This window comes from Mustela nigripes, chromosome 3, assembly GCF_022355385.1.
Source record: "Mustela nigripes isolate SB6536 chromosome 3, MUSNIG.SB6536, whole genome shotgun sequence".
Lineage (NCBI taxonomy): Eukaryota > Metazoa > Chordata > Mammalia > Carnivora > Mustelidae > Mustela > Mustela nigripes.
In genome coordinates, this window is record NC_081559.1 from 89,109,621 (window position 1) to 89,136,547 (window position 26,927).

The 26,927-nt window shown below is 35.3% G+C and overlaps 1 protein-coding gene across 1 annotated transcript in view; it reads left to right on the forward strand.

Moving 5' to 3' along the window:
- The window catches only part of LRP1B (LDL receptor related protein 1B), a 2,002,169-nt gene that overhangs the window by 1,470,289 nt on the left and 504,953 nt on the right, over window positions 1-26,927 (forward strand). Inside the window, exon 37 of the mRNA XM_059394361.1 lies at window positions 26,245-26,379. Within this exon, the coding sequence (XP_059250344.1) occupies window positions 26,245-26,379 (135 nt within the window). The remainder of the gene's footprint in view (window positions 1-26,244; window positions 26,380-26,927) is intronic.

Genomic DNA, 26,927 nt, shown 5'->3' on the forward strand with positions numbered 1-26,927 from the left:
GGTCCAGAAACCTGTCAGGAGCATTTTCTCAAAGGATATGTAATTCTCTGGTACAGATACCATGGCTTTGCTGCAGAATCTTAGGGGCCTGTGTTGGGATTCCCTTGCTGAGGCTTTCCATAAGCTCCATATTGTTCTGACCAATGACACCCATCAGGTCTGCTGTGTCATATTACCCAAATGCCAAGGCTGGAGGGAGGAGCAAGATGGCAGAGGAGTAGATCTAAATTTTATCTGGTCCCAGAAATTCAGCTAGATATTTATCAAAACTTTCTGAACACCTACAAATGCATCAGGAGATTGGAAATAAGAATAGCAGCAATTCTATGAACAGAAAACTGACCACTTTCTGGAAGGTAGGACAAGTGGTGAAGTAAATCCAAGGTGATATACAGGAAGACAGACTGTAAAGGAGGGCTGGAAGCCTCCTTTAGCCTGCTTGCAGCAAGTGATAGAGAAGCAGAGCACAAAAGCAGAAATTTTAGAAATCTGTTCTAAAGAGGGCACTCCAGTGGCTAAGTCAGTGGTGGAGCCCTCCCTGAGTCAGTGTGGTCTCAGGACCCTTGGCGTCACAGAAATACTGAGGGTATTTGAGTATGGCAGAGTTCCCAGGTATTAGAGCAGGGAAGCTGGCTGCAAAGACAGAGCCAAGGAATAGGCTCTCAGTTCAGGGTTGCCATGATCCAAGGCACAGTTGGACCACTACTCTTTGAGCAGAGACCCCACAAGTGGCAGATCCAGGGATTCCCTTCCTCCACTGGGAGGAGTGGCATGGGAGCATGCTGCAGGAATCTGCTGGGTGTGGAGACTCCAAATGGGGCTGTGCACCAGAGATAGAAACTCTTGGTCACGGACCAGGTAAGCTCAGAGGGCAGCAGGAGACCAGGGGACAGGGGAAATTGACTGCATTTCTCTGAAGGCACACTGAGAAGTGGGGCCCTAACTCTCAGCTCCTATAGGTCTGGAGATTGGGAGACTGCCATTTTCATTCTTGTCCTCCAAAGCTGTACAGAAAGCTTTCAGGGAACAAAAGCTACAAAGAGCAAACCTGAGCAGATTACCCATCCTGGCCCCTGACAAGGGCAGTGCAATTCTTCCTCCAACAAAGATATTTGAGAATCACAGGGGCAACAGGCCCCTCCCCCAGAAGGTCAGAAAGAACATCCAGGGAAGACCAAGTTTACCAATCAATGAGAACTGCAGAACACCAGCACTAAAGGAATAGAACACATAGAATACGTGGCTTTTCCCCCATGATTATTTAGTTCTTCAAAGTTAAATTTTTTTAATTTTCTTTATTTTTTTTCTTCTTCTTTTTGATTTTTTCCTCTTTCCCATTTTAACCAACATCTTATTAATACCTTTTAAAAATATTTTTAATTTTCATTTTTATAGTCATATTCTATACCCTCATTGTATTTAACCTTATTTTTTGCATATGTATGTTTTTCTTTTTTAAAATTTTTGGATACAATTTCTTCTAACAGAGTGGAATATACCTTAAATCTAGTGTATGGCTTTGTTTTAGTCTCCCATCTGATCATATTCTCTCTCTCTCTCTCTCTTTTTTTTAACTTTTTTTTCTTTCTTTCTTCAACCAGCTTCTTAGCTTATCAATTCCTTTTTTTAAAATCTTTTTTACATTTTCATCTTTATAATCATATTCTCTCCCTTCATCGTATTTACCCTTATTTTTGTGTGTGTGTGTGTGTACATATATATATATATGTTTTTTTTCTTTAAAATTTTGGGGAGCAGTTTCTGCTAACAGACCAAAATATACCCAAAATAAATTATGTGGCTCTCTTCTATTCACTAGCCTGATCATTTTTCCCCCCTTCTTTTCCCCCTGGTTTCTATTCTTTTCTGATTTTTTAGTGTATATTTTTCTGAGGTCATTGTTGCCCTTTTAGCATTTTGTTCTTTCATTCATCTATACTTCTCTGGAAAAAATGACTAAGTGGAAAAACTCACCTCAAAAAACAAAAACAAAAACAAAACAAAACCCAAGAGGCAGTACTGACTGCGAGGGACCTAATCAATAGAGATAACAGTGAAATGTCAGAACTAGAGTTCAGAAGAATGATTATAAAAATACTACTTGAAAAATAGAAGTAGAAATAAAAAGCTTCCAGGACAAACAAAAATTAAAGGAATTTGCAAACACCAAACCAGCCTTACAAGAAATATTGAAAGGGATATTTCAAGCAAAGAGAGAACTTAAAAGTAACATAGACCAGAAAGGAACAGAGACAATATACAGTAACAGTCACCTTACAGGCAATACAGTAGGACTAAAATCATATTTTTCAGTAGTTACCTAGAATGTGAATGGGCTAAATGTACCAAACAAGAGACACAGGGTATCAGAATAGATAAAAAAAAAAAAAGAAGATCCATGAATATGCTGTCTGCAAGAGACTCATTTTAGACCCAAAGACACCTCCATATTTAAAGAGAGGGGGTGGGAAAAAATTGCCATGTTAGTGGACATAAAAAGAACGCTTGGGTGGCAATCCTTATATCAGACAAATTTGATTTTAAGCCTAAAACTATAATAAGAGATTGAAAGGACACTGTATCATGGTCAAAAGGTCTGTCCAACAAGATCTAACAATTTTAAATATCTATGCTCCTAACATGATAGTAGCCAATTATACAAACCAATTAATAACAAAATCAAAGAAACACATCGACAGTAATACAATAATAATAAGGAACTTTAATACCCTTCCCCTTACTGAAATGGACAGATCATCTAAGTAAAAGATCAAAAAGAAATAAAGGCTTTAAATGACACACTGAATCAGATTGACTTCACAGTTATATTTGGAACATTCCATCCCAAAGCAACAGAAGACACATTCTTCTCTAGTGCACATGAGACATTCTCCAGAGCAGATCACATCATGGGTCACAAATCAGGTCTCAACCAGTACCAAAAGACAGGGATCATTTCCTGCATATTTTCAGACCACAATGGTTTAAAAATAGAACTCAACCACAAGAGGACAGTTAGAAAGAACTCAAATACATGGAGGCTAAAGAGCATCCTACTAAAGAATAAATGGAAACCAGGAAATTGAAGAAGAATTAAAAAAAAAATACATGGAAACAAATGAAAATGAAAACACAACGGTTCAAATGCTACGGCTGCTGGCATCATAGGCTAGACCTACTGCAGAGTTCGTTACTGCTCTGCATCACACTCAATGCTGTGAGTTTGCCATTTCACCTAGGAAATGAGCTAGAACAATAGTCTTTGGCATGGAATGAATATGTTATCTCCTGAATCTGAAGAGGCTTCCCAAGTACTATTCTTCCTTTATAGTAGGGGTACCAAGATGCAATGATTTGTCCTGAACTTTGTCTTTAACTTTGGCATGCTGTTCACCATTGGGCTCATAAAAACATCATTAAAATCATGTCTCTGAATCTTTACAGGGTTTATCTCCAACCCCCAGGTGCACATGTATTTTCCCAGGGCTTCCAGCATCCCAGCCACCATTTGTTCATTCTGACTAAGAAGTTTGATGTATTTGATACAGTGGGTTAATATGTTCTCTGTATGAGCTAGTGGTCCAGATTTCACATCTCTCTAGACGATATTTGAATATGGGATTTTGACCAGGGAGTAAGAAAATTAACATAGTCCTGAGGGAAAACCATAAATAAATATTGTCCTCTATTAAATGTGAATAAAACTTTATCTCATCCTTCTCTTAAACTGAATTGAAAGCAATACATTTACCGGATCAATAGCTGCATACCATGTGCCTGAGGCCTTATTAATCTATCTGCTCTAGTAATAATACCTCATCTGGCATAGTGGCTGCAACTGGGGCTACCATTTGGTTAAGACTATGGTAGTCCATGATCATTCTGCAGGGGCAAGACTGCCAAATTAAGCAGAAGCATAATTGAGACCATTTCTTGCCTTTAATGGTGACCATTCAGGTTGGATACGGAGACGATGGAGGATATATATTTTTGGAAACAATCCACTAGGCCTTTCCCACTATGATAGTTCTTATTCTAGAGGTAGCCAACCCAGTGTTGATTTTTATCAAATTCCCAGGTATACCAATTTCAATTATATTTTCTGGAACTAAGAAAATGACTCCTGAGTGGGTCTATGGACTCAGTGGGCTACAATGAATCAGAATTTAGTCAGAACTTCACTTATTACCTGGTCTGTGTAAGCCCTACCTGAAGGGATCAATGATGATGTTTCAATGTCGACTTAAACACTATGTCTAATAATGAAGGTTTCTGAGTATTTCCCTTTCTCCAGTATCGAGTCACTCAAGTAAATGTTTCTTTATAGGTCTCTCTGAGGATAAATCTGGGAAGATTATCATAGTTGTGTTACTGACACAGTGTTGCAGGGTTTTGGAGATTTGGCTACTTTTTTAATCAATAGGTTCTGGGTATGAAGATTAGTTCAGGTCAGAGATATGAGCAAAGCATCATGACTTCAGTGGGACAACCACCATTTGGCTTTTGCTGCTCCATTAATGTACTTTTGGGGGTTGTAAATGTTAAGCAACATCCTTGTGGGCTGTAAGTTCCCCCCATTTCAAGTACTGGAATTTTTTGGTGGTGATGGTTCCCCTATCACTATTACCCTGCCAGCAGCTTTGGGGTGTGTCCTCTGAGATCCTTTGGTGGGTTTTCTTTCTTTATATAATCTATTTCTCAGTGTCGACCTCCTTTTCTCATCTTCTTATTTTTACGTCATCTGAAACATCATAAGGTGTTTCTACATGGAGAATGGCATAATTTCTCCATGCCTTAAGAGCTACCTTCACAAAGATTGAGTCCTACATCCTGGCTTCTTTCCAGAGTATTAAATACTGTGAGTATACTGGGAAAGTGCTTCCAAGCAAAAGAATTCTTATTTATCTATCTTCTATTCTAGCCCCTCTTGATCAAATACCATCAAAATCCAATTTCAGGGACACTTCTCTGGTCCCTGGTCATCATGCTAACTATTCCTCACAGTTCATTTAGTATATAATCTCTTTCTTCCTTTATGAGGCTCAGCAATCCCTCTAGCTAGATTGTATTGAGATTTACCCATAGTTGTCAGCCTAGCAACCAGAAAAACCGAGTACAGCTCTTAAGGTGATACCATTTGTCTCGCAGGTAAAGTATTTCCGCAACATCTTTCAGCACAAGAAGGTGCTAGCCTTTACTAGGGGGAATTGGACAACCTTTGCAAACTCTGGGTAAAGGGATAGTTCAGGAAACAGCACCTTTAGGAATATCCACCATCCTTATCCATATTTCAGGTTCCCAGGTCTTAATAACCAAGTCTCTGATTTTAACACACCAGACCTATGTTTGCTAAGCATTTAGACATCTCTGGCGCTTTGTAGATCTAAATCTTAGTTTCTGTTTGCTGCTCCACTATCTCTTTGTAATTTCCCCGTATTGACCCTCACATTCAGTTTTAATTGCTTGTAAATAGCTCTCAGCTTTTCATTTTTCCTCCTTAGAGTGTCATTACAATGTAGCAGTCTCTAGCCAACTCTGATATCTTTGTAGTCATTTTTTCTTCTATATTTTATAAACGCATGTCCTTCCAAGGATATTTCCCTTTTATCAAGATTTTTCTCAGGTCACTTTTCATGAAAATTTTAGCACCTGAACATCATGTGCTAGAAACTGTCCATGCACCATGTATCCTCAGGAACATGTCCTCTTTGTTGTGTAGAGAGTAAGCCAGACCCAATAGCCACATCTTACCATTTATTTTTTTAGACTACTCTTACACTGTTTGTACTAGTTTGGATCCTCTGAGAAGCAGAGTCAAGACAGGATTGGATATGCAAAAGCCTTATTTAAGAACAACCCGAGGGGAAATAATGAGAAGAGTTGTCAGATTACAATGCAGATCTGACTTATACAAAACAGAGAAGGAAGGGAGGCTAGGCAGGAAACGTCTTAGACTGGTGTAGTTTTAGTAAAGTTTCAGGAATGCTGATGGAGAGCCAAAGTTGCCCATCAGAGGAGTTCCACATGTTGCAGGAATGAGACTACTTTAATATCCCTAACTCACACAGTCCTTAGCTAAGAGCAGCCTTGGCACAGGGTGGTGGTAGATCCAAAACACAGCAGCTGGACCCATCTGTCAGTTATGCAGTCTAAAATTAGAGATCTGACGACCTCATTTTCAGTACCAAGAGATTTTCTGGGACATTGAACTTTTAGTGCTAAGACCAGGAGAGTACTGGGCAAACGGACAGTTGGTATCCTAGCTGTGACTGGATCATCATCACCATCATCATTATTGTCATCATCAAATAAAATCCTAAACTCTTAGTACTAAAACCATCTTTTCATAACAACAAATAAACTACACTTTTATACAAATCAAAAACATCTTTCAAGCCTGATTTCTGACTGTTCTGTCACTCTCTTATGTTCTGGTAAGTAGTGTGTCCCGTTATGTGACATTCTCAAAGCTTCTTCCAAGTACAGTTTACAAACGGATGTAATCTTTCCCTTTCCTAGAGTCTCATTACAATCTCTTTTTCTTTCCTGAGAAAATTATAAAATTTACTTGTAAGAAAACTATACAGGCAAGTCGAGATGCTCCATTAAGTCAAGAATACATAGTTATCTCTGTATTTACCACAATAAAACATCTGTTCTATCCTCATTCATGTATCTCTGAGCACATTGCTCTTCTCTTAGCGATCTACCTTCTCTCCAAGTTCTCCAAGGAAATCCAGTCTCCCCCCCCAACTTTTCTTTCTTTCCTTCTTTCTTCCCTCCCTCCTTCCTTCCTTTCTTTTTTCCCTCCACATATAAGAGAAATTATATAGTATTTGGTATGTTTCATATCTGCCTGACTTATTTCATTTAGCATAATGCCCTCAAGGTCCATCTATGTTGTTGCAAATGACCAGACTTCATTCTTTGTTTATGGCTGAGTAATAGTCCATCATATATTTAGATATAGATACCATTAGATACCATACAGTTACCACCACCATATCTATCTATCTATCTATCTATCTATCTATCTATCTATCTATCTATCTATTTCTATCTATCCATCTTCATCTGCCTATCTATCTATCTATCCTCACATCTTTTTTCTCCATTAACCCAGTGATGGGCACTTGGTTGCTTCCTTGGCTATTGTAAATAGTGCTGTAAGGAACATGGGGGTACATATATCTTTTTGTTAGCCTTTTGTTTTTTTGGAATAAATACCTAGAAGTGGACTTGTTGGACCATATGGTAGTTCCTTTTTTTTTTTTTTTTTTCATTTTTGGTGAATACCCATACTGTTTTCTATAGTGGCTTCCCCATTTTATAGCAACATGGGACCAGGATCACAAGCTTCCCTGGCTGCTAGAGACAGGTGATCAAAATGTATCCTCTGTGCAGCAGACACAGAAATCAGGGCACCAGATGTGTGCAAAAAGCTTCCTTCTAGGGAAGTAGAAAGGGTGGAAGAGAATATTCCCTCTTACTCTCCCTTCAAATATCATTCTTAATAAGGACTGTCTATCCTTGGAAACTGGTGTTTTGTTTTTCTTTGTTTTGTTTTGTTTTATTTTTTTCTGTCAGCTGTGAGCAGATGCTGAAACATCTCCTGACACATGCCAAAGGTCCAGCTGCTCATTCAGGCACCAGGACATACCTGGGGTTATTAATGTCATCAGGGGTTGTCCTTAAAATCCTATATTCTTCCTCTCTCCAACAATCCTATTTTTGTTAGGCTTATAGGGCAACACACATGGCTAAGGAGAGGAATGGTAAGCCAGTTTATTTTGCAAATACCTGGTAGCCCTAGTGTAGGAGACTGAACTGTGCCCCCTCCCCAGGTCCTAATCCCTGGAAAATGTGAATGTTACTTTATATGGTAAACTCTTTGCAGATGGGATTATTTTAAAGATTTTGAGGTGGACCCAAAATATACTCACAGTATATAAGGGGGAGACAGAGAGAGAGGTCTGTTTTTGTTTTTGTTTTTGTTTTTAAGATTTTATTTATTTATTTGACAGATAGAGATCACAAGTAGGCAGAGGCAGGCAGAGAGAAAGTAGGAAGCAGGTTTCCTGCTGAGCAGAGAGCCTGCTGTGGGGCTAGATCCCAGTATCTTGGGATCAGGACCTGAGCTGAAGACAGAGGCTTTAGCCTCCTGAACCACCCAGGTGACCCAGAGAGGTTTGAAAAAGAAGAAAAGGTGATGTGACCATAGAGGCATATTAGGATGATACGTGGTGCCAACCAGTCTCTGGACCTAGATAGTGTTCCAGCAGGATCCTCGAGGTGAGGGTGAAATTAGATCCCTACCCCTTGGGTCAGCACTTTAATATAAGCAGGTGAGGCTCCTTCGCCTTAAGTTTGGGCAAAACAGCTACCTGGGAATGGAGCCCTGAGGCTCGTGAGTCTCAGCATGTTGCCCTTTTCTTAGATGGCTGCGGTCTGGTGGGTCTCAGGACACTAGTCCATTTGATTTTCAAAATTATATATTTTGAGAGTGCAAGTAAAAGTTGGGGTGCCCCATGTAGACTTCAATCCCCTCACTCCTCAAGGAGAAGTTTTGAGTTACTTCTCACTTGTGGGTTGTGCACCAGAGGTGTGGTAAGTGGCTAGTTGTGTCCCACAGTCTCCTGCCTGCTTGGATATGGTTTTCTTTTCATTTGCCAGATGTGTAGTTGTCAGTCAGCCAGGTGTTAAGATTTTTGTTTGTTTGTTTGTTTGTCTGTTTTATTAACATAAAACATACCATTTGCTTCAGGGTACAGGTCTATGAATCATCAGTCTTATGGTGTTAAGTTTTTTAAGAAGAAAATTGTTTCATGAGTAGTTGTAGACATTGAGGAATTCAGGATCTTCCTACATTCTCATCTTGAGTGGTTCTTCAATTTTTATAATTTCTGCATATTTTCTTCAGTATACTTTCTAATTTATAGTTCTTTGTATACATTTATTTTACTACCTTCAGAATTCCATTTTCCTAGAGAGCAGGATTCGAGTTTATGCCTCCATCATGAATGAAACTGCCCCCTCAAGGTAGCATATACTCAGAGCTTGTTTTCAGTTTGCCCCATCAATTGGTACTGAACTTTTCTGCCAGTGGGTTATTCTATTATTCTATTCTATTATTCTATTGTCTTATGAATTTTCTTCTCTATAATAATTTCCTTAAAGTTAGGCAAATGTATTCCTAGAGTCCTGTATGCCAAAGGCATATCTGTGTTTTAGGATGAAATTTATTAGATGTAGCCAGACTAATCTACTTAAAAACGATCATAGGGGATTTTTAAACAAATGTTTCCATACTTTAATTTTTTCTGTATTTAAGTGAAATTTATTTATAGTAAAATGCTCAGACACTAGGTGTGCCTTTCATTTAGTTTTGATGAATAAAAAAACAAGACATGAAATATTTCTCTTACTTCCGAAAGCTCTCTCTTGTTCCCACCTAGTTAATGCCTATCCTCAGAAGCAATCACTGATCTGATTTTTACCACTATAAGTTAGTTTTGCCTACTTTATAATTTTATATAAATGTAATTACACAAAATACGCACTTTAGCATCTGCTCTCTTTCTCCGGACATAGTTTTGAAATCATCATATTGTTGCACGTGTTAGTAAAGTGTTCCTTTTTTATCACACAGTCATATCCAATTGTGTGACTATACCATAGTCTGTTTATCCATTCTTTCATTGATGAATGTTTGAAGACATTTCTAGTTTGTGGCTTTTATGAGTAAAGCTTAGGACTTTCTTGTACACAGCTGTTTGTGGAGAGAGTTTCCATTATTTAGCTCTCTGATTTATTCCTCAAATTTCATACAAGCTAGGCTAAAACAGCAATGAAATAAGATATATTGTAAAATTTATTGATTAATATTTTGCTTTGTATGTTGTTGTAAATAATGTCTTACTCATGGCATGCATTCACTCAATCTGAATCCAGTGGAAGAAGGCAAGTCCACTCACTAGATTTCCTGAAGAATTAAAATTTCCTTTTGTAGACTCATATGTTTATTTATCTACTAGTCTGTCACGGTTTCTTTTAAAATCTAAGACGCTTGGAGCTCAAGGTAATATAGCAAGAGGAAAGAATATACTCACATCGACACACACACAAACACACACATATGTAAATAAAAAGAATTGTTATATCTCCACTTTGATAATTGAAAATATTTCAAGTTAGCTACTTTAGAGTAAGTCTTTGTCCTTGATCTATCTTTCTTAAGATGTTGTATCACAAACTTTCTAAAACCATTTCGTTTGTATTCTCACTGAATGAAAATATCTTGAGGAGTCTTGTTTTCCTTTATCTCTCTGGGATGTATTACATTTTTTAAAATGTGCGAGTCTGCATAATTGTTATTTTTATATTAAATTACATATCTCTTAATTTACCTGAAAATGGAAGGTGATATGGGAATCTTTTGATTTAAAAAAAAATTATCCTAGCTAGTTTTTTAATAAAATCTTTAACCTTTTATCAACATTAGCATAGTCTAATTCAGGTGTAAATTCACCCCCCTTGCCTGTGCCTCTTCAAAATTCTATATTTTTAGTAAACATGTTGCTGATTCTGCTTACACCAAGAATATGACTATTTCTAGTATTTACTCTCCAAAGACTAGCTCATATAAATACTTTCTTTGTTTCAAGGATTTTTTTTTCTTTCTTTGGCAGGGAGGGGTAATTTTTTGGTTAGTATAGCTAAAATTTTGCTGAAATTGTTGGAGTGTCTTAGTTTCTGGCATGGGTAGGATACTGACAGTGCCATTCAAGTTATGTTAAAGATTAGAGAATATTTATATATTTTACTACCATAGAAGCTTCTGAATTTGATTTGTAATGACAATAAAAATGAGGTGTTCTTTTCAATCTGTTGGAAACTTTTTAAACTTTTGCCATGGAAAGTTTGGAATGTATATAAAAAGGTAGAAAGTAACATATGATGAACCTCCCTGTGTCCCGTCATCTGTCTCAATTCATGATCTGTTTGTCTGATTCAAGCAAATCCAGGACATCATATAATTTCACAATGGAGTGGTGCTAAACAATATTAGACAAATACTATATCTTTTTGTGACAGCTTGTCAAATGTTTTAATTTTAAATATTCAGAATTTCAAAAAGTGTTCTGATTCTTGACCTTAAACTTTCGGGAATCATCTTTTGCTCATTTAACTTATAGCTGATATATAATGAAACTTATTATAAAATGTTACTTACTATAATTATATTCTGCCATTTGATTTTAATATTTTGCCATAGGAGGGAAAATATAGTTTCATAAATTGGGACACTCAATACATATTCTTTAGCTGATCTTATAATTGGCTAAAATATTGCTACCTTATGAAATTGCTTCTTCTCAACTAATCTTACCATTTTTTGGTGTAGATAATACTTTGCTTTAACTTCTTTTTTACCATTTGTATTGTTCTGTTTGTATTATTGTTAATTGGATATCAACATTTATTCAACTATAATATACAGAAAGCTGTAAAGAGACATTGTGGATTCAAGATGAAAAAAATCAGTTTCAGTCTACTGGAAAGGATGATGTACAAAAAGTAAGCAGTACAACATTCTGTGTTAAGTACAGTTATAGAGATAAGCTCAGGTTATTGTGAAGAACCAAGGAGGACAATGACCTAGACTGGGATAGTCAAGAAAGCTTTCTGGAGGAGGAATGCATGAGTCTTAACATCTGAATAATGGGATCTTAGGAAAGAGGTGCAGGAAAAATGACACTAGAAAAGGCATAGAAGTGAGAAATTATATGATGGGTGTGTGTACAGTGAGTGAGGGGAATGGCAAACAGAATGGTTCTACTAGTTAAACCCAAGGCAGGAAGGTGTTATTAGATGAAGGCAAAGAAATATTTATGGGCTTTTCCAAGGGGCAAGTAAAGTACACACCCTGTAAATAAATAAATTAGATAGGAGAAAATAGTAAACTGTTTATACTTACTTTTTCTTTGTTTCTCTAAAAACTTATATTGTGCACATTTCATGTATGTATATATGTGTAATGAATGAAAAAAAAAACCCATAAACACACACACATACACTAGGGGTAGATACTCAAGTTATTTTACTCAACAAAAATGTTTGGAGACTACTGTTTTTGATCATAGGTTGCTTTATATGACTTACTAAGGAATCTGATATACATCCTTGTGTCATAGGAAACCTAGAAACGTGAACAGTGATAAGATCTGTTTTACATTTTAGCTAAGTCATCCTGATAATTGTGAGAATGGGAGGAGGATAATAAAGTTACAGGAAGGGAGACCATTTAGGAAGCTGTCACAGTAAATCAGAAGAAGGATGGTGAGGACCTGAATAAATCTGTAATGCTATATGCAGATTTAAAAAATGAAGAAGAAGCAGTTAAAGTATACAGAACTTGGTAATTGATTAGGTGTGGGGGGTAAGGTAAATAGATACAGAAATAATCAGTGATAACTCTCACGTCTTTAGTTTGGGTGATGAATATTGTTTCTCCCATCAAGTGAGAGAGCACAGGTAAAGGAGATTGAGGGCAACTCTGATGGGTTTATCTTCTGACATGTTGAATTTGACTTTTGGATAGTAAGAGTGATGACAGTCATACTCAATTATTCTCTCAATGAGCTTTTGTATCTATGCAGTCCAAAGCATTACACCAGCTTCTGTGGAGCTAAGAAGAGAATATATAGCCTTCTTTTAATGTACTCCCAATATAGGTTGAGAAACAATTGTAATTCACTGAGGAAGGATAGATAATGCATATGGCTACCAAGTACTTACAAGAAGGTTATTGATTCTCTGGAAAGACTGAAGGAGGCTTATTGGTCATCTCACATAATGCATATAGCTCTCAAAAATTATCAATTTATATATTTTTTCTATTTTTAGCAGGAATTTGTTCATAAAAAGAACCATTGTTTCTGAAAGTCTGAGCAGTACCCATTTATAGACTATGTTTTATTATCATGTTAGCTACAATTCAATAGTGAAATCAAACTAGAAAATAATCATATAAGATTTTTATATCTTTTTGTCACATATGATTTAAATAATATGCATAGGCATTTAAAACACCAATTGAGGAAAAAATTTTATAGATTTCTTAATGGTTAATAAGAACTTCCTCCTGTCCTAAAAAAAAAGTATATATATATATATTTATATATATATATATATATATATAATACAATACACACTTGCCCTTAAGTACAATAAACACTGACAATTTCAAGTAATTCTTAGGGTAAATTTTCTGTGTCTAACTTTTCATAGTAGAGTTAACTTTGCTTTTCTGAAAATGTGAGATGCCTCATCCAAATCAATGTTAATTTTTAATAAAAAATTCATAGATGGTGAGTAGAAATATATAGTAATGTCTGATTATTTTCTATCTCTTGTTTCCTTGATGCAATTAATTAATAATAATTTTTTTCTTCTTTTGCAAATAAAATAGCAAAATATTTTCTCTATAGTTTTAAATTTATAAAGATTATTGTTTGTTAAACTAAGACCACATTAAAACTTCAAGAGCATATAAAATTACCAAGTTGGTTACTTATTATACTTTTTATTTTATTATATTTATTAATATTTAATATATTATTATATTATTTTAAATTTTTAATAGTTGATGCTTTATTATATTATGAACTAGACATTAAGTGCTCTAACAAAGATTGATTTATTTACTCTTCTAGGCATGTCTATCATTACCTATTTGTATCTTGGAAACTGAACAGAAAGATTAAGTAACCTGCCCATGTCATAGAGTTACTAAGTAGTCCAGCTAAGATTTTTAATTCAGAACATAATATCCAAGCTTTTAGTTATTATGTTGCATTCCTGTCTTCAGTAAACTTAAGGTACTTTTTCACCAGAGGTGATAATGGAAAAAAATATTTACACACACACACACACACACACACACACACACACACACATATATTTGCTGAGAAAACCTCTGTTTTTAAGGCATACACTCCATCTTTGTCTGATTGACTAATTTGAGGCATAACATAGAAACCAAGTATTTGAGGAACCAGTTTTTTTGTCTTTTCCTATTCAAAAATAAAAGTGAAATCAGATGGCATTGTTTTCTGAAATGGGTTGATGGTTTCCTGAAGAAATGTCTGAGTAGGTGTCCCCTGAAGACATATCTATTCAACATGCTGTCTCAATTTTATAGCTTAGCTTTGAAAATCTAAAGCAGAATAAATTAAAACAATTTCTCCTTGGAGCTAGAATTGGACCCCTTCTATTCTGAAGCTGATGAGACTGTGACAGCACATTTTAGATCTCATATGCTACCTGAAAGTCAAAATTAGGAACACAAGGCCTGTGAGAACTTAACTTACTGCATGTGAAAAACAGCACGGTGCAAATGCTTTGAAGAGAAAAAACAGTCAATGCTTAAGAAAATGTGAAAGATTCTTTTTGTTACCCTGAGAGGAAACAGTTCAAAACCTGAAAATGGAATTGCTTTTATAATAAGTATGTTTAATGCAAATTCCATTCAGGACACAAAAGCTAGACGGGCATGTATTTCTTATTTGATAAAGGAGTAATTTAAAAGAGAATGTACATTATCTAAGATTTCATAACATTGTACCTTAAGGGGATTAAGATATCTAAAACCTTTGAAGTCTGCAGATTTTATTTTATTTACTCACGAGGATGGAGTTCTTTAGTGATTTGTTGCTCTAAGAAAATTGCCCATTAGCGTTTGTATTGATTTGCCTTTCTCAAAATGAAGGAAACAAATGTAATTCATTAGCGCTTTATTATTGAATCCTTTTAATATGAAATACTGAGAACTTGGGTCCTTATTAACCTGTAAAATGTTTAACGAAATGGTTTCAAAGTACGAAAAGAATAGGAAGTAAAACTTAATTTGTATCTGTACCTGGGTATCTGATGGATTCACAATTGGCTGTCATCACAGTTTTTGCTCCCCAGTCTTCCTGAAATGCTCTTGTCATCTCTCCTATTATTATGAAGATGACTACACTTATTAAATTGATTCTTTAGTAAACCATATTGTGCATTTCTCCGAATGTGAATCCAAATACTACCCTGTCTTCGAGGGGCAGTGAAAGCCTCACTACTCCCCTGAAGTCTTTTCTGATGACCTTGACAGACCTTGCTTTCCTCTCAATTTCCATAGCACTCAGTAGGCTCCCGTGGTTTTGGCTGGTGTGTCATGGCACAGAGCATATCAAAAATGGGGCGTGATTGGAAAGTAGCAGATCTTCTTTCTTATTATATAACTACTGGTTAAACAAGAAGAGATTTCATTTTGATACATGTGTTTTTTATTGATTATGTTATTAGGAAATTATTTACTTGTAAGGAATATATTATTCCTGCATTAAATATACACTAAAATAGAAATTCCTAAAAGATGAGAAAAATAAGTAAGAAATCATCATTTTAACATTTTCTTCCATTGTCTTATACAATGTATAGCCATTCCCTACAGTGTGTATACCTGACTGACTCTGATGTCACTTATGTATAAAGTATGATTTGATAAGTTAAAATATATATATATATATATCCGGGGCACCTGTGTGGCTCAGCCAGTTAAGTGCCTACCTTTGGCTCAGGTTATGGTCTCAGGGTCTTGGGATCGAGCCCTACATTGGACTCTGCTTGACCAAGAGTCTTCTCCTTCTCCCCCTGTGTACATGCTCTCTCTTACTCTCTCTCAAATAAACAAATAAATCTTAAAAATATATATATATATATATTACATATATATGTATAGATAGAAAGATAGATACAGATATAGGTATAGATATATCTCATCTTATTCTAAACATTACTGCATGTACTAAAAAATGTGGGAATGGCAGTAAGATGAACAATTAAGATGTGAGGGAATGAACGCTAAGAAAAAAGGGGGAAAAGTAATATGAAACGAGATAAACTGTATGCTCTAAAATTGTATATTTTTGCTGAAAGTTGGCAGCAAATACAATTTTTGTATTTCTAATAACCAGTACAAAGTCAGGAATGCAATCAATTCCAGGGCTCACAAGGTCTATATAATTTAAAAGAAAAAAAATAAAGCAAAGAATACGTATGTGTGGCAAAGGACATATCATACATAGTTCAATAAAAGCCAGCTTATTGAGAATGGAGAAGAATCCACACAAAGTAATCTCCCTGAGCTGTCTTTTGATTTAGCTTGATTGAGGTATAGATTGAAGAGCAGTGATTTCTGACAGATCTGGGACCAGTGGCATATCAGTGATGCACATAGGCCGGGCCCAAGGACACAGAAGGGTTTTTGTAGGACCATGCAAGATGGAAATCAAATTGGAGCCAGCTGGAGGTGAAAGCAGAGACTATTAAAGATACATAGAGAGGAGATACAGATGGAGTGTCAGGGAGTCTCATGAAGGAAAGAAGGGAGTCTCCTCTTTGCTTGGGGTCTGAGATTTTTTATTGGTGATTAGGCATCCAGGAACTTGTCAGATTAAGGACATGGTCCAGGTGTCCTTCCTCATCACTTATCCCCTGAGACTGGGGCTCTTGGTGTCAAGGTGTTTGGAGCTAGTGGTCTCACAGAACATTTATGGTCACTCCTTATTTGCCATCTATTGTGCTGAAAGACTCTAAAGATAGCATTCTCTCTGTCACTTACCAGGAGATACATGCTATTTGCATTACAAGGCATGTGCAAAGTGGGGTGGGGTGCAGACCCTAGCAAGAATAGAACCTGGAGCAAAGGAAAAACAAATAAACAAAAAATGCTTTTTTAATCGAGTCTCTTCAATTTTCCTGTCTCATCAGAATCAACAAATTTAAAATACAACCATATGTATATATATATATAATAAATTATTTTATATAAAATATTTTAATATGCACACACACATATATATGCATATATATATATATATATATCTCCCCCCCCCCCCATTTAAAGCTCTCCTCCAACTGGGGGAAAAAAAAAAAATCCCAGATATGATGTTCTGGATATGGCCTTCTTTTCTCTTTGAAAATGCCTTTAGTAGTGAGCCATTAATAGCAAAGAGATTGTAATGAGGTGAGGGTAGCATTTTACAATAGCAATCTCCTTCACAAGACCTTAGATCCTGTTGACTAACAAGTGTTTTTCTTCTTATCTGTGCTTTTGATGAGTTAGCTGGTAATTCTCAACCAGCACACTATGGCAGACTAAGCAACTTAAAAATCACTAAGGTGAACCATTATCCTGAGTATTTTTTTTTTTTAAACTTCTCTAGGCAATTCTACCAGACAGCCATTTGAGGAGTATTGAGTTTGAACTGTGTGAAGGCAAACCTGTTCCTGAGGTTGGGAACAATAGTTATAGAAGGTCTGTTTTTGGAGACTGAAATCTGAAAGGGGAGGGAATGATCAATTGAGATGAGATCAGAGGAGAGTGGTGTGCAATAAGGTGTGAGGCCAGGGCTGCCACTGAAAAATCACCTCTGGTGGGTATGACCAGAGCCCTTTCTAGAATAAGGTATCTAAAAATTTTCAGTTTGAGGTTTTTTATGTTGTTATAATTTATCCCCCAGTCCCATGCTTCCATAAATTCTGTTACATTATTTATATTTCATGTGTGGGTGGGGTTATTGAAATGCCAACTGAATATTACCCCCACCTTAAAAGACCACCAGAGACGTGAGTCAAAGCCAAGCAGCAAGGGTCGTTTATTGCAGGTTGCCGATAACGCCGAGAGGTCCGGAGCTGGGTCGGTGCAGGATTTTTATAGACAGATACAAAGAAGTTTTGGGTGGGGCTGAGCTGATTGATTGACAGTTTGAATAGGCATACTTGGCATCAGTGGATTGGGTCAGGGGACCCCTGTGCGAAAGCAGACAAAGCAATCTTACAGAAGCAGAACTGGCCGGTTAGCCCATGCATGCAAAAAAAAAAAGCACTATCAGGATATTGAAGGCCTGGTTACTATCAAGCCAAGGCCACTTTCCCTCTAATGAGGCACTAACATAAAGACAATTGGGAGTCTCCTGGTGGAATGTTACATTCCTGCCTTCAAATGTCCTTGTTAGTGCGATTTAGGTTTAGAAGAAATTTAACTTTATTTACTTTTCCTTCTACCTCCGCCTTCTTTGGTTGTGTCTTTGGAAATTGGGCTATTGATAAGGTAACTTCTTTGTTGTAAATCTCAAGGACATTTGCAAACCAAGGGAGACTCCTACCCTGCAGGACTGTGATCTCTGCAAGTTAACTATTTATCATTTTATGGCAGTCAGGGCTGCCTGAGGAATGCCACACATATGGAGGGGAGCGGGTGAAGGGGGGGTGCAAGGCGCCAGCTTTTGCTTTGTCCTCAGCCAGCCTCCTGCTCCTTCAGTTATAAGAAGTAGATCAGAGGAAAGGGCTGAATCCAGTATCTGTGTTGAAATGACTGACACATACCAAGCACAAAAAATAGCATTTAAATATACTATGACTGGAAAATGTAGAAGTGATGTGAGAAAGTCTCTTCTTCCCAAAAATTATAAGATGATTTCCAAAAGAACAAAAAGTAGGGTTTGGATTGGAGGTAACCGTCATATGTGTCAAAGTTTTAGAATGAAATCCATTTGGAAATCATTATGTTAACTAAGCTAGAGGAATTAATGAATTGCATGTCTTAAGGCAGACTTTGTAAATAGAGAAACAGTTGGATTTCTGGGCCTCCCTGTTAAGGTCACTGCTGATAAATGACAATAAAAGCCTCCTAGAAGCCTTATACTTTTTTACCTCAAAGGGGAAAAGTGTGGGTAACCAGCTCATCTGAAAGTGATGGTAAATAATTAAAGTCCAAGTAAAAACTGATGGTTGGAGGAGATGGGTGAAGGATATTATTTTCTGATCCCAAGAAAGAATAGTCATAGATAAATCATTCTCTGGAACCCAAGCCTGAAGTTTATCAAGAAACCAAGTCTTACTTTACATAGAATTTCCAATAAGTTAGCATGTGCTTTTGGGAGTGAGCCTAAAAGTCTTTATTTTTAATGTGTGGGATACAGTATAATGGGTCCCACAAATGGGAACAAAAAGACATTGGCAAATAAATTAAGCTAAACAAATTTGCAAATTTTAGTACTCATGATTTGGAACTGTCCTTAAGTAATTCTTTGTGTTGTGGATCTAACTTAACCTTCTAAACAAGTTCTTTGTAAGCTCTAAGAAGGTACTAGCAGAATGTATTACTAAAGATTCTTGTTTTCTATAAAATGTCTATAATTTTATTAATTTATAAACCTGGGAAAAGTAAACCTCCTAAAGGTCAACCAGATTCTGAGCTTCTGTTGTTGTCATTTACCAAATTATTACGGAATTAGGTACTAGGTACTAGAATCCATCCATATTACCAGATCTAATGACCAAACTCAGATCCCTTTGGAAGGATTTGTTTATGTTAGAGGTTTTTGTTTTTGTTTTAATTAAGGGAAAAGGAAATTTATGGTAAGATTTTTAAAAATAAATTGTGGGGTACCTTCTAATTTTTGTAGCTTCGCTAACCATGACAAATATATTTTTTTGCCATCCAGTTGTCTTTCTCACAGTAGCTGCTAGATTCAAAATATAGCTACATTTATACATAGTCTGATAAAATGGTTTAAATTTATCAGCAATGTAGTGATAAAAGATGACAGAAGAAACTTGTTCCTTAAGCACTGATTATAACATTTTTAAAAGTCATTTTCAGAATGCCTCAGTTTCTCTTACTCTTCTTAAATCTCTAATAGTCTCTGTTAAGTCATATTAGCATATGGAGTGGCTATGCCAATGATAAAATAGAAGTGCAATACCCTTTCTTCCTTTCTTCCCTTACTTCTGTCTCTCCCATATTCTTTGTAGTTCCTTCTAATCTGATAGCTAATAGCTCACAAACTCTTTCCATCCTCATGGTTTTTTTTGTTTTGTTTTGTTTTTTTTTTTTTGCTTTTTTTGTTTTGTTTTCCTGATCCTCACAGCACTGGCTCTTATTTGCAAGACAATAGAAACAATTATAATAGGAGCCAGGAGCTCTTATAGTCTTTCAGTGTTCTGGGTCCTCAGAATTAAGGTTGGATGTCACCATTTTTACCGAGTTGAGATTTTATTTGTTATATTTACTTTACCTTTTAGAATTCTAGACAAAATAAAAGACTAAAGCCTGGGGATGTGTGATCAAAGTGTGAAGATATAGATCTTTTACAAAAATATTATAATATTTGTAAACGACTCATCCAAAATTCCAGTATTTTTCTTGGCTTCGCTGTAATATTCACCTCTCAGACATATTCAACACTGGTGCAGGAAAAAAAAAAAATCCTGGTAATTGAGGAGGAAGCTAAAATAATAAGCTCCCCTCTACTTTTTAATAATAATACATTGTAAAACCATTCCTTAGTTGAAGCCAGTCATTTGCCCCTTACCACGTAAGGTAAGCACTCTCAACCAGAGTAGATCAGCACAGACTAATTCCTGGAAAGGGGAGAATCTTGAGAATTTCTTGCCTCTTGATCTGTGGTAGGAGTTCTTCCTGGTTGTATCAGCCAGAATGAAAGAATGGTGGAGTTGCAATTGCAGCAGAAATTGGTATGCCAAAAGCATATTTTTGATTCTGTTCAACATATTTCTTATTGCCTTGAATAAAGATATAGTTGAATCAAGATATACTTATCACATTGTGGGTATCACAAAAAGCACTGGATAACATGATTTTTTTGAAAAATGTCAATTGACAAGATCACTGATCAAAGGTAACAGGGTAATGTTTAGTAGGATAAGTGTGAAGGTCTGCAGTTAAAAAAATAAATGTGGTTTCATAACCATTAGTAGCATGTTCTGGGAAAAATCATATGCTTTATTCTTTTTAGCTCCAGACAACAAAGCTAGTTAAAATAAGAAAAAATTACAGAGAAAAAGGAGAATCTATGTAGCAGTTAAAATTGGGCAGAACTTTGAGATACTATATTCCTTTAAAGTACAACCAAAAATTAAATCTTAATATTAGAATATCAAGAGTTGAAAGGAATCATAAAAGTTATCTAGGTTTTACCTTCTTTTACTTATATCTGTATATCTCTGTCTTTCTATTTGTATATTCATATTATATGTGAGGAAACTGAGGTCAAGAGAGACAAAGTAACTTTGTGAAAGTCTCATGGGAAATGGTGGGACAATCAATGTTAAGATCCTAGCCCTAGACCCCTTGCAATCTAGTCTGTTATCTTCCTGGTGTGTTGGTGACTTTTTCATTAGGAAAGGGAAGCATGGTAAACTTATACATCATCTTTTATCTTTTTTTTTTTAATTTTTATTTTGGTATGGTGTTTTCTGAAATAGTATCTCAGTTTAGGTGGGGAAACAAGACTGAATTTTCTAGAAAGGACCCAACAACCCAAGCTAACATGGAGATAAGTGTATTCACAATAAATAATAAGTGTTCATTGATCATAAAAATAGATGATAAAATTATATAATTTATATAAATATAAAATGTTATTCTATAATAATAAATTATTTATAATAATAGATTATTTTATAATAAATAAAAATTTTACATACTAATATATGTTATAATATATTAGTATAAACATAATAAAAATAGGAGTGAAAGAGATTTTTATTTCTTGTTTCCTATTTTCAGACAGGACTGTGCATAATCTAGTTCTGTTAGATGGTCAGCACTTGAGCTTAACTCAAAAAGTTTAACTTTTCTCAGCATCAATAAGCTTCTCCCTTATTTTACAGACTAATATCATTATAACCGTATGCAGTTTTTCATTTAATTCTGACTGTAGTTGCAATGCACAATAGCTGGCCTCCAATCTCTCTATATAATCCTTGAAAATAGTTACCAATATCCTATGTGTCTTATTATATCTGTGGGGAGCTAATTATAATTGTTATTACCTTAAATTACAAATTCTATTTTCCAATCCTATGATTATTTTATACATTACCAATTACCATATGTCTCAACACAGTTTATTTTTAATTTAATTCCAGAAGTGAACTCTGTGATTACAAGGACTGTCTATCATGTTTGCCACCAAACTCCTAAGCCTATAATAATGTTTAACACACACTAAATATTCTATAAGAATGTGTTGAATAAGGATAATTAAAGTTAAAAAAATATGTTTTGGAGTATCAGGACACAGTTATGATAGTCTTTTCTTCCCTTTCTATATTTATATGTATTTCCATTTTGTATCTTTACCATTTGTTGTAAAATTTTATCATCATTCAGTCTGATTTTATTCTTAATGAAGACAGTCTTGATATAATTTGTTTATTTTGCAGATATTCCCAGATATTAGAAAATATATTTTTTAAGAAAACATATTCTTATGTATTCGTGAACTTACTCAATATAAAATGTGTAGGTCTGAATATGTATGTGAAAGAATTAGTAAGAAAGAAATTTGGATATGAATGGCTGATTTAATTCTGTTGTTTAAGTCCTCTTTACTGTGTCACCACAAGATTGATTTGCTCACTAATCTCCCAAAATATCCAATAGAAATAATACAAGGAAACTTTTCAGTTCCTCAGTGCTTTGACGTGGTGGACTTGACCATTTAGAGATAACTTCAGTGTTACAAATTAATCTATTACCCACAAAATGAATATTCATGAACTATCTACAGCACATGTGACTACATTGGTAAAAGTTGGGTCAGTTGCAACCCCTACCTATGAATTATCTCAGAGTCTGATTTTTTATTTTTTTTTATTTATTCAGAGAGAATGAGCACGAGTGGGGGGAGGGCAAAGGGAGAGGGAGAAAGAATTTTAAGCAGCCTCCAAGCTGAGAGTACAGCCCAAAGTGGCACTCAATCCCAGGATCCTGAGATCATGACCTGAGTCGAAATCAAAAGTTGGACACTAACCAACTGAGCCACCCAGACAACCTTCTCATGGTCTGTTTCTAAGAGAAAAAAAAAAAAAAAAATGTAAAGCCCTGATTTCAGCTCAATATGATAATAAAAGTATATGGGAACTGTAGTTTGTGAAGAAGAATGTTTCTTGGTTATATGAAACAGAAGTTTGCAGCCTGGCAGAGTTATTAGAGGGTAATTCAAAAGTAAGATTCCCATACAAAATAGGGCATTTCTTCCTATTACTTGTGAAGATTGTTGTGAATATTTTCTTTGAACTTTTGCAAGATTACTTGCCTGTACTACGTATATGCTGCTCATGCTCCAGTATTGTGAGTTGTTAGTCATTTTTTTTTTCAAATGCATACTTTCTTCTCATTGAGTTTATAAAGTTTCCCATGATAAACTCTGTGTCTTCCCCATATCTCCTTCAGCCAGTCTTTGTATAGCATATCACATTCATTCATTATTCAACAAATGTTTACTTTGAGCTTACTGCATGTCAGATATTATTTTTCTAGGTGCCAAGGATAAAGCAGTGAACAAAGTAAAGCCTCGACCCTCACAGGGTCTGACAGTAATAAATGCTAGGGACAAAAATAGTTTGATGAGGCGAGTAGAGCATGTCTAGGAAATAATTTTTCACGGGTAGTCAGAGAAGGTTTCAGTAAGAAGGAAGGGATATTTGAGCTAAGACAGAGGTATGCTGATATCTGAGGAAAGAGCTCCTAAACAGAAGGAGTAATGTAAAGAACTTTGATAATATTTGGTTTCTGTTAGGAGGAGAAAGTCTGTTAACCAGAGATAATGAGTGAAGGCGAAAATGGAAGGATGTCAAGTGAGAGAAGGTTGAAGGATATGGGTAGATTATGAAGGTAATGGGAAGAAACTTTAATTGTGCCTTGGATGAAATGACAAATGATTAGAGAGTTTGAGTGGAGAGGAGAGAAATGATCTCATTTACTTTTAAAAAGGGTAACAATGGCCCCTAAGTAAAGAAAGAACTGGGGAAGAAAGGTGAGTACTGAGGCAGAAATGAAGCTGGGCAAAAAGTTAAAAAGCTATTTTCAATATAGTTGACCTTGGACAATGTGGGGATTAAAGGAACTGACCCCTATGCAGTTGAAAATCTGCATATAACTTTTGACTCCCCCAAAACTTAACCTCTAAGAACCTACTGTTGACTAGAAGCCTTACCAATAACATAAACAGTTGCTTAACACATATTTTGTATGTTGTACGTATTATATACTGTATACTTAGAATAAAGCAAGCTAGATAAAGAAAATGTTACTAACAAAATAATTAGAGAAATGCATTTAAAGTACTTTATTGAGTTTATTGATGCTGTAAATTTACATCGTCTGCCTACAGGATAAAATGTCTGTCTGTGACTATATAAATATTGTTCAGTATATTTGTTGAAAACAAAACAAAACAAAAAACCATGGGGGCACCTGGGTGGCCCAGGGTGTTAAACCTCTGCTTTCCGCTCAGGTCATAATCTCATGGTCTTGGGATTGAGCCCCACATTGGGCTCTCTGCTCAGCAGGGAGCCTGCTTCCCCCTCTCTCTGCCTGCCTCTCCGTCTACTTGTGATCTCTTTCTGTGTCAAATAAATAAATAAAATCTTAAAAAAAAAAGAAAAAAAAAACCATGATGATGGGCCTACACAGTTCAAATTTGGGTTGTTCAAGAGCCAACTGTGCTTCAGGCAAGAGTTAATAGTAGTTTGGATTGCACTGTAAGTAGTACAGAGTGTGAAAAGTAGTTAGATGATGGATATGATTTGAAAGAATTTAAAGAACCAAAAATACTTTGTAGTAGATTGAACACTACAGTATATGAGTGATGGATTAGATGTGAAGTTTGAGAAAAAGTATTCAAGGATAATATGAAGTTTTTAGCCCAAGAAACAGAGGATGGAGATATCATCCATCATACTGTCATGGCTTATGGAGTTGCAATGTAGAAGACTACAAGAGAAGAGTTTTCATGTAGAAATCCAGAATTTGTCTTTTGTATACCAAGATTGTCTTCTCTACATAAAAGTGGAGATACAAAAAAGCAGTTAGATATATAGGTCTAACATTTGCGGAAGAGAATTTAAATTTGACGTAATGCTTAGTATTGATGCAAAAATAATGTTTATTGTTCACTGATTCACTCTTTCAAATGTTAACTAATACTTTTACAAAATTGGAAAAACCAAACAAGTTCTTGCTTTCCAGATAAATATTTGAAAAAGGTATCTTCTCTGCTTCAAACAATTATATATTTGACTTACCATTCTTGAGAACAAGGGATTTGGAATCTTTTTCCAATTAGGCAAAAAAATTTAGACTATATTATTCTTGAAATGGACTCTCAAAGCTTACTGATAAATGGCTTTATTATACTAATTGCTTTTTCTTTATTTCCATAGTCTGTCACTGTGCCAGAGGGAAATTATATTGGTCTTAAAGGATTTGTTCTTCAAATGGCCACGTAGGTCACAACACAAAAACTTACTTAGTTGGTGGCAAATTTATTATTTAATGATTTGTCCCCAGTGTCTTTCTGGTGGCTATATTTAAAATCATTGGTCTATAATCGCTACCCTTTATGCATATGCATGCATATATAATATATTTCATTTAGAATCTTTAGACACATTTTTCATTCAAATATTCAGAAAGCACTGTTATTTAAAGACTCTGCGATAGCATAGAGCCATTTTTCAAGTATTCTTAAGCCCATTTGTACAATCAGAGTTTGAAAAATAATGTAAGGGGTTTGTACTTGACATTTGGGAAACTAGGACCTCAGAAGGAATAATTGAATGCTAGGGCATTTTTAAGACTTTATACATTTTGAATGACCTTATGCTTAAAACACTCTTGATATAGTTGAAATGCCCTTATGTTTCTTTCTGTTCTCTCTCTACTTTAAAACTTTGTTGATTACCTCCAGTAGTATTCTTTTTATATTTAGAGAACTCAGACACAGGTATAGGTGTGAAGGGAAAAACTGTGGTCCAAAATAGCATGGTTTGACATCAGGGTTGCAAAATAATGTGAGATAAGTATTTTTTTATTTAAATGAGTAGAAAAATGAAGAAAAAACAATCAAGGATGTGATAGGTCATTTCCACATATATTTCAAAAGTACTTTTAAGAAAACATTTGATTAGGCTCTTTCATGTTGCTTTAATATCTTTCTTGCTATTTGTGTTAGTAAATTGTCCTGAAGAATATCTATACCCTAGTATACCCAGGATGATAACCCCCAAAATACTAAAACAATGTGATCTTTATATATACATTGATATCTTTTATAGTGTATGTGTATGTTTTTTGCTTTTTTTTTCTTTCTGTCTTATCCATAGAAAATGATACCATCTACTGGACAGACATGGGCTTCAATAAAATTAGCCGAGCTAAAAGAGATCAGACTTGGAAAGAAGATATCATTACCAATGGCTTGGGAAGAGTGGAGGGGATAGCTATTGACTGGATTGCTGGTATAATCCATGGCTTTTTCTATTCTCATTTCCTACCTATTCTGTTAGGATCTCAATCTCCTTCATAAAAATTCTGTTTCCAACTCACAATAATTTTTTTTTTTTTGTACTTCTAGCCATGGGGATAAATAGTCTTTTTGCTCTTGGCTTCATTCTTTCTAATGCTTTTGAGTCTTTAGACAAGTGTTTATATGCAGAAGAAGATTATGTAGTGTTAACTTTGCCCAAATCTCCTGGGAACTGTGAGGCAGGTAAACAAACGTGTTAGAAGTTCTCTTTTGCCTGGAGTCAGTAGAAAGTTAAAATAGATCCCTTCTTTAGGTGAGAGAAGTTTCAACTTATTTTTAGCATATAAATGTATCATTATATAGTTTAAACTACAGATGCATGAGATTGGGAAGTATTTGCATATTAGTTTATTTACAACTTTCTGCTTAGGAAATGTACACATTAAAAAAATAGGAATATATGATTTCTTGATAGTTATGCAAATGCTTAGAAAGTTAATTTTAGCCATAAATAATAAATATTTTTCTTTCTTACAACCA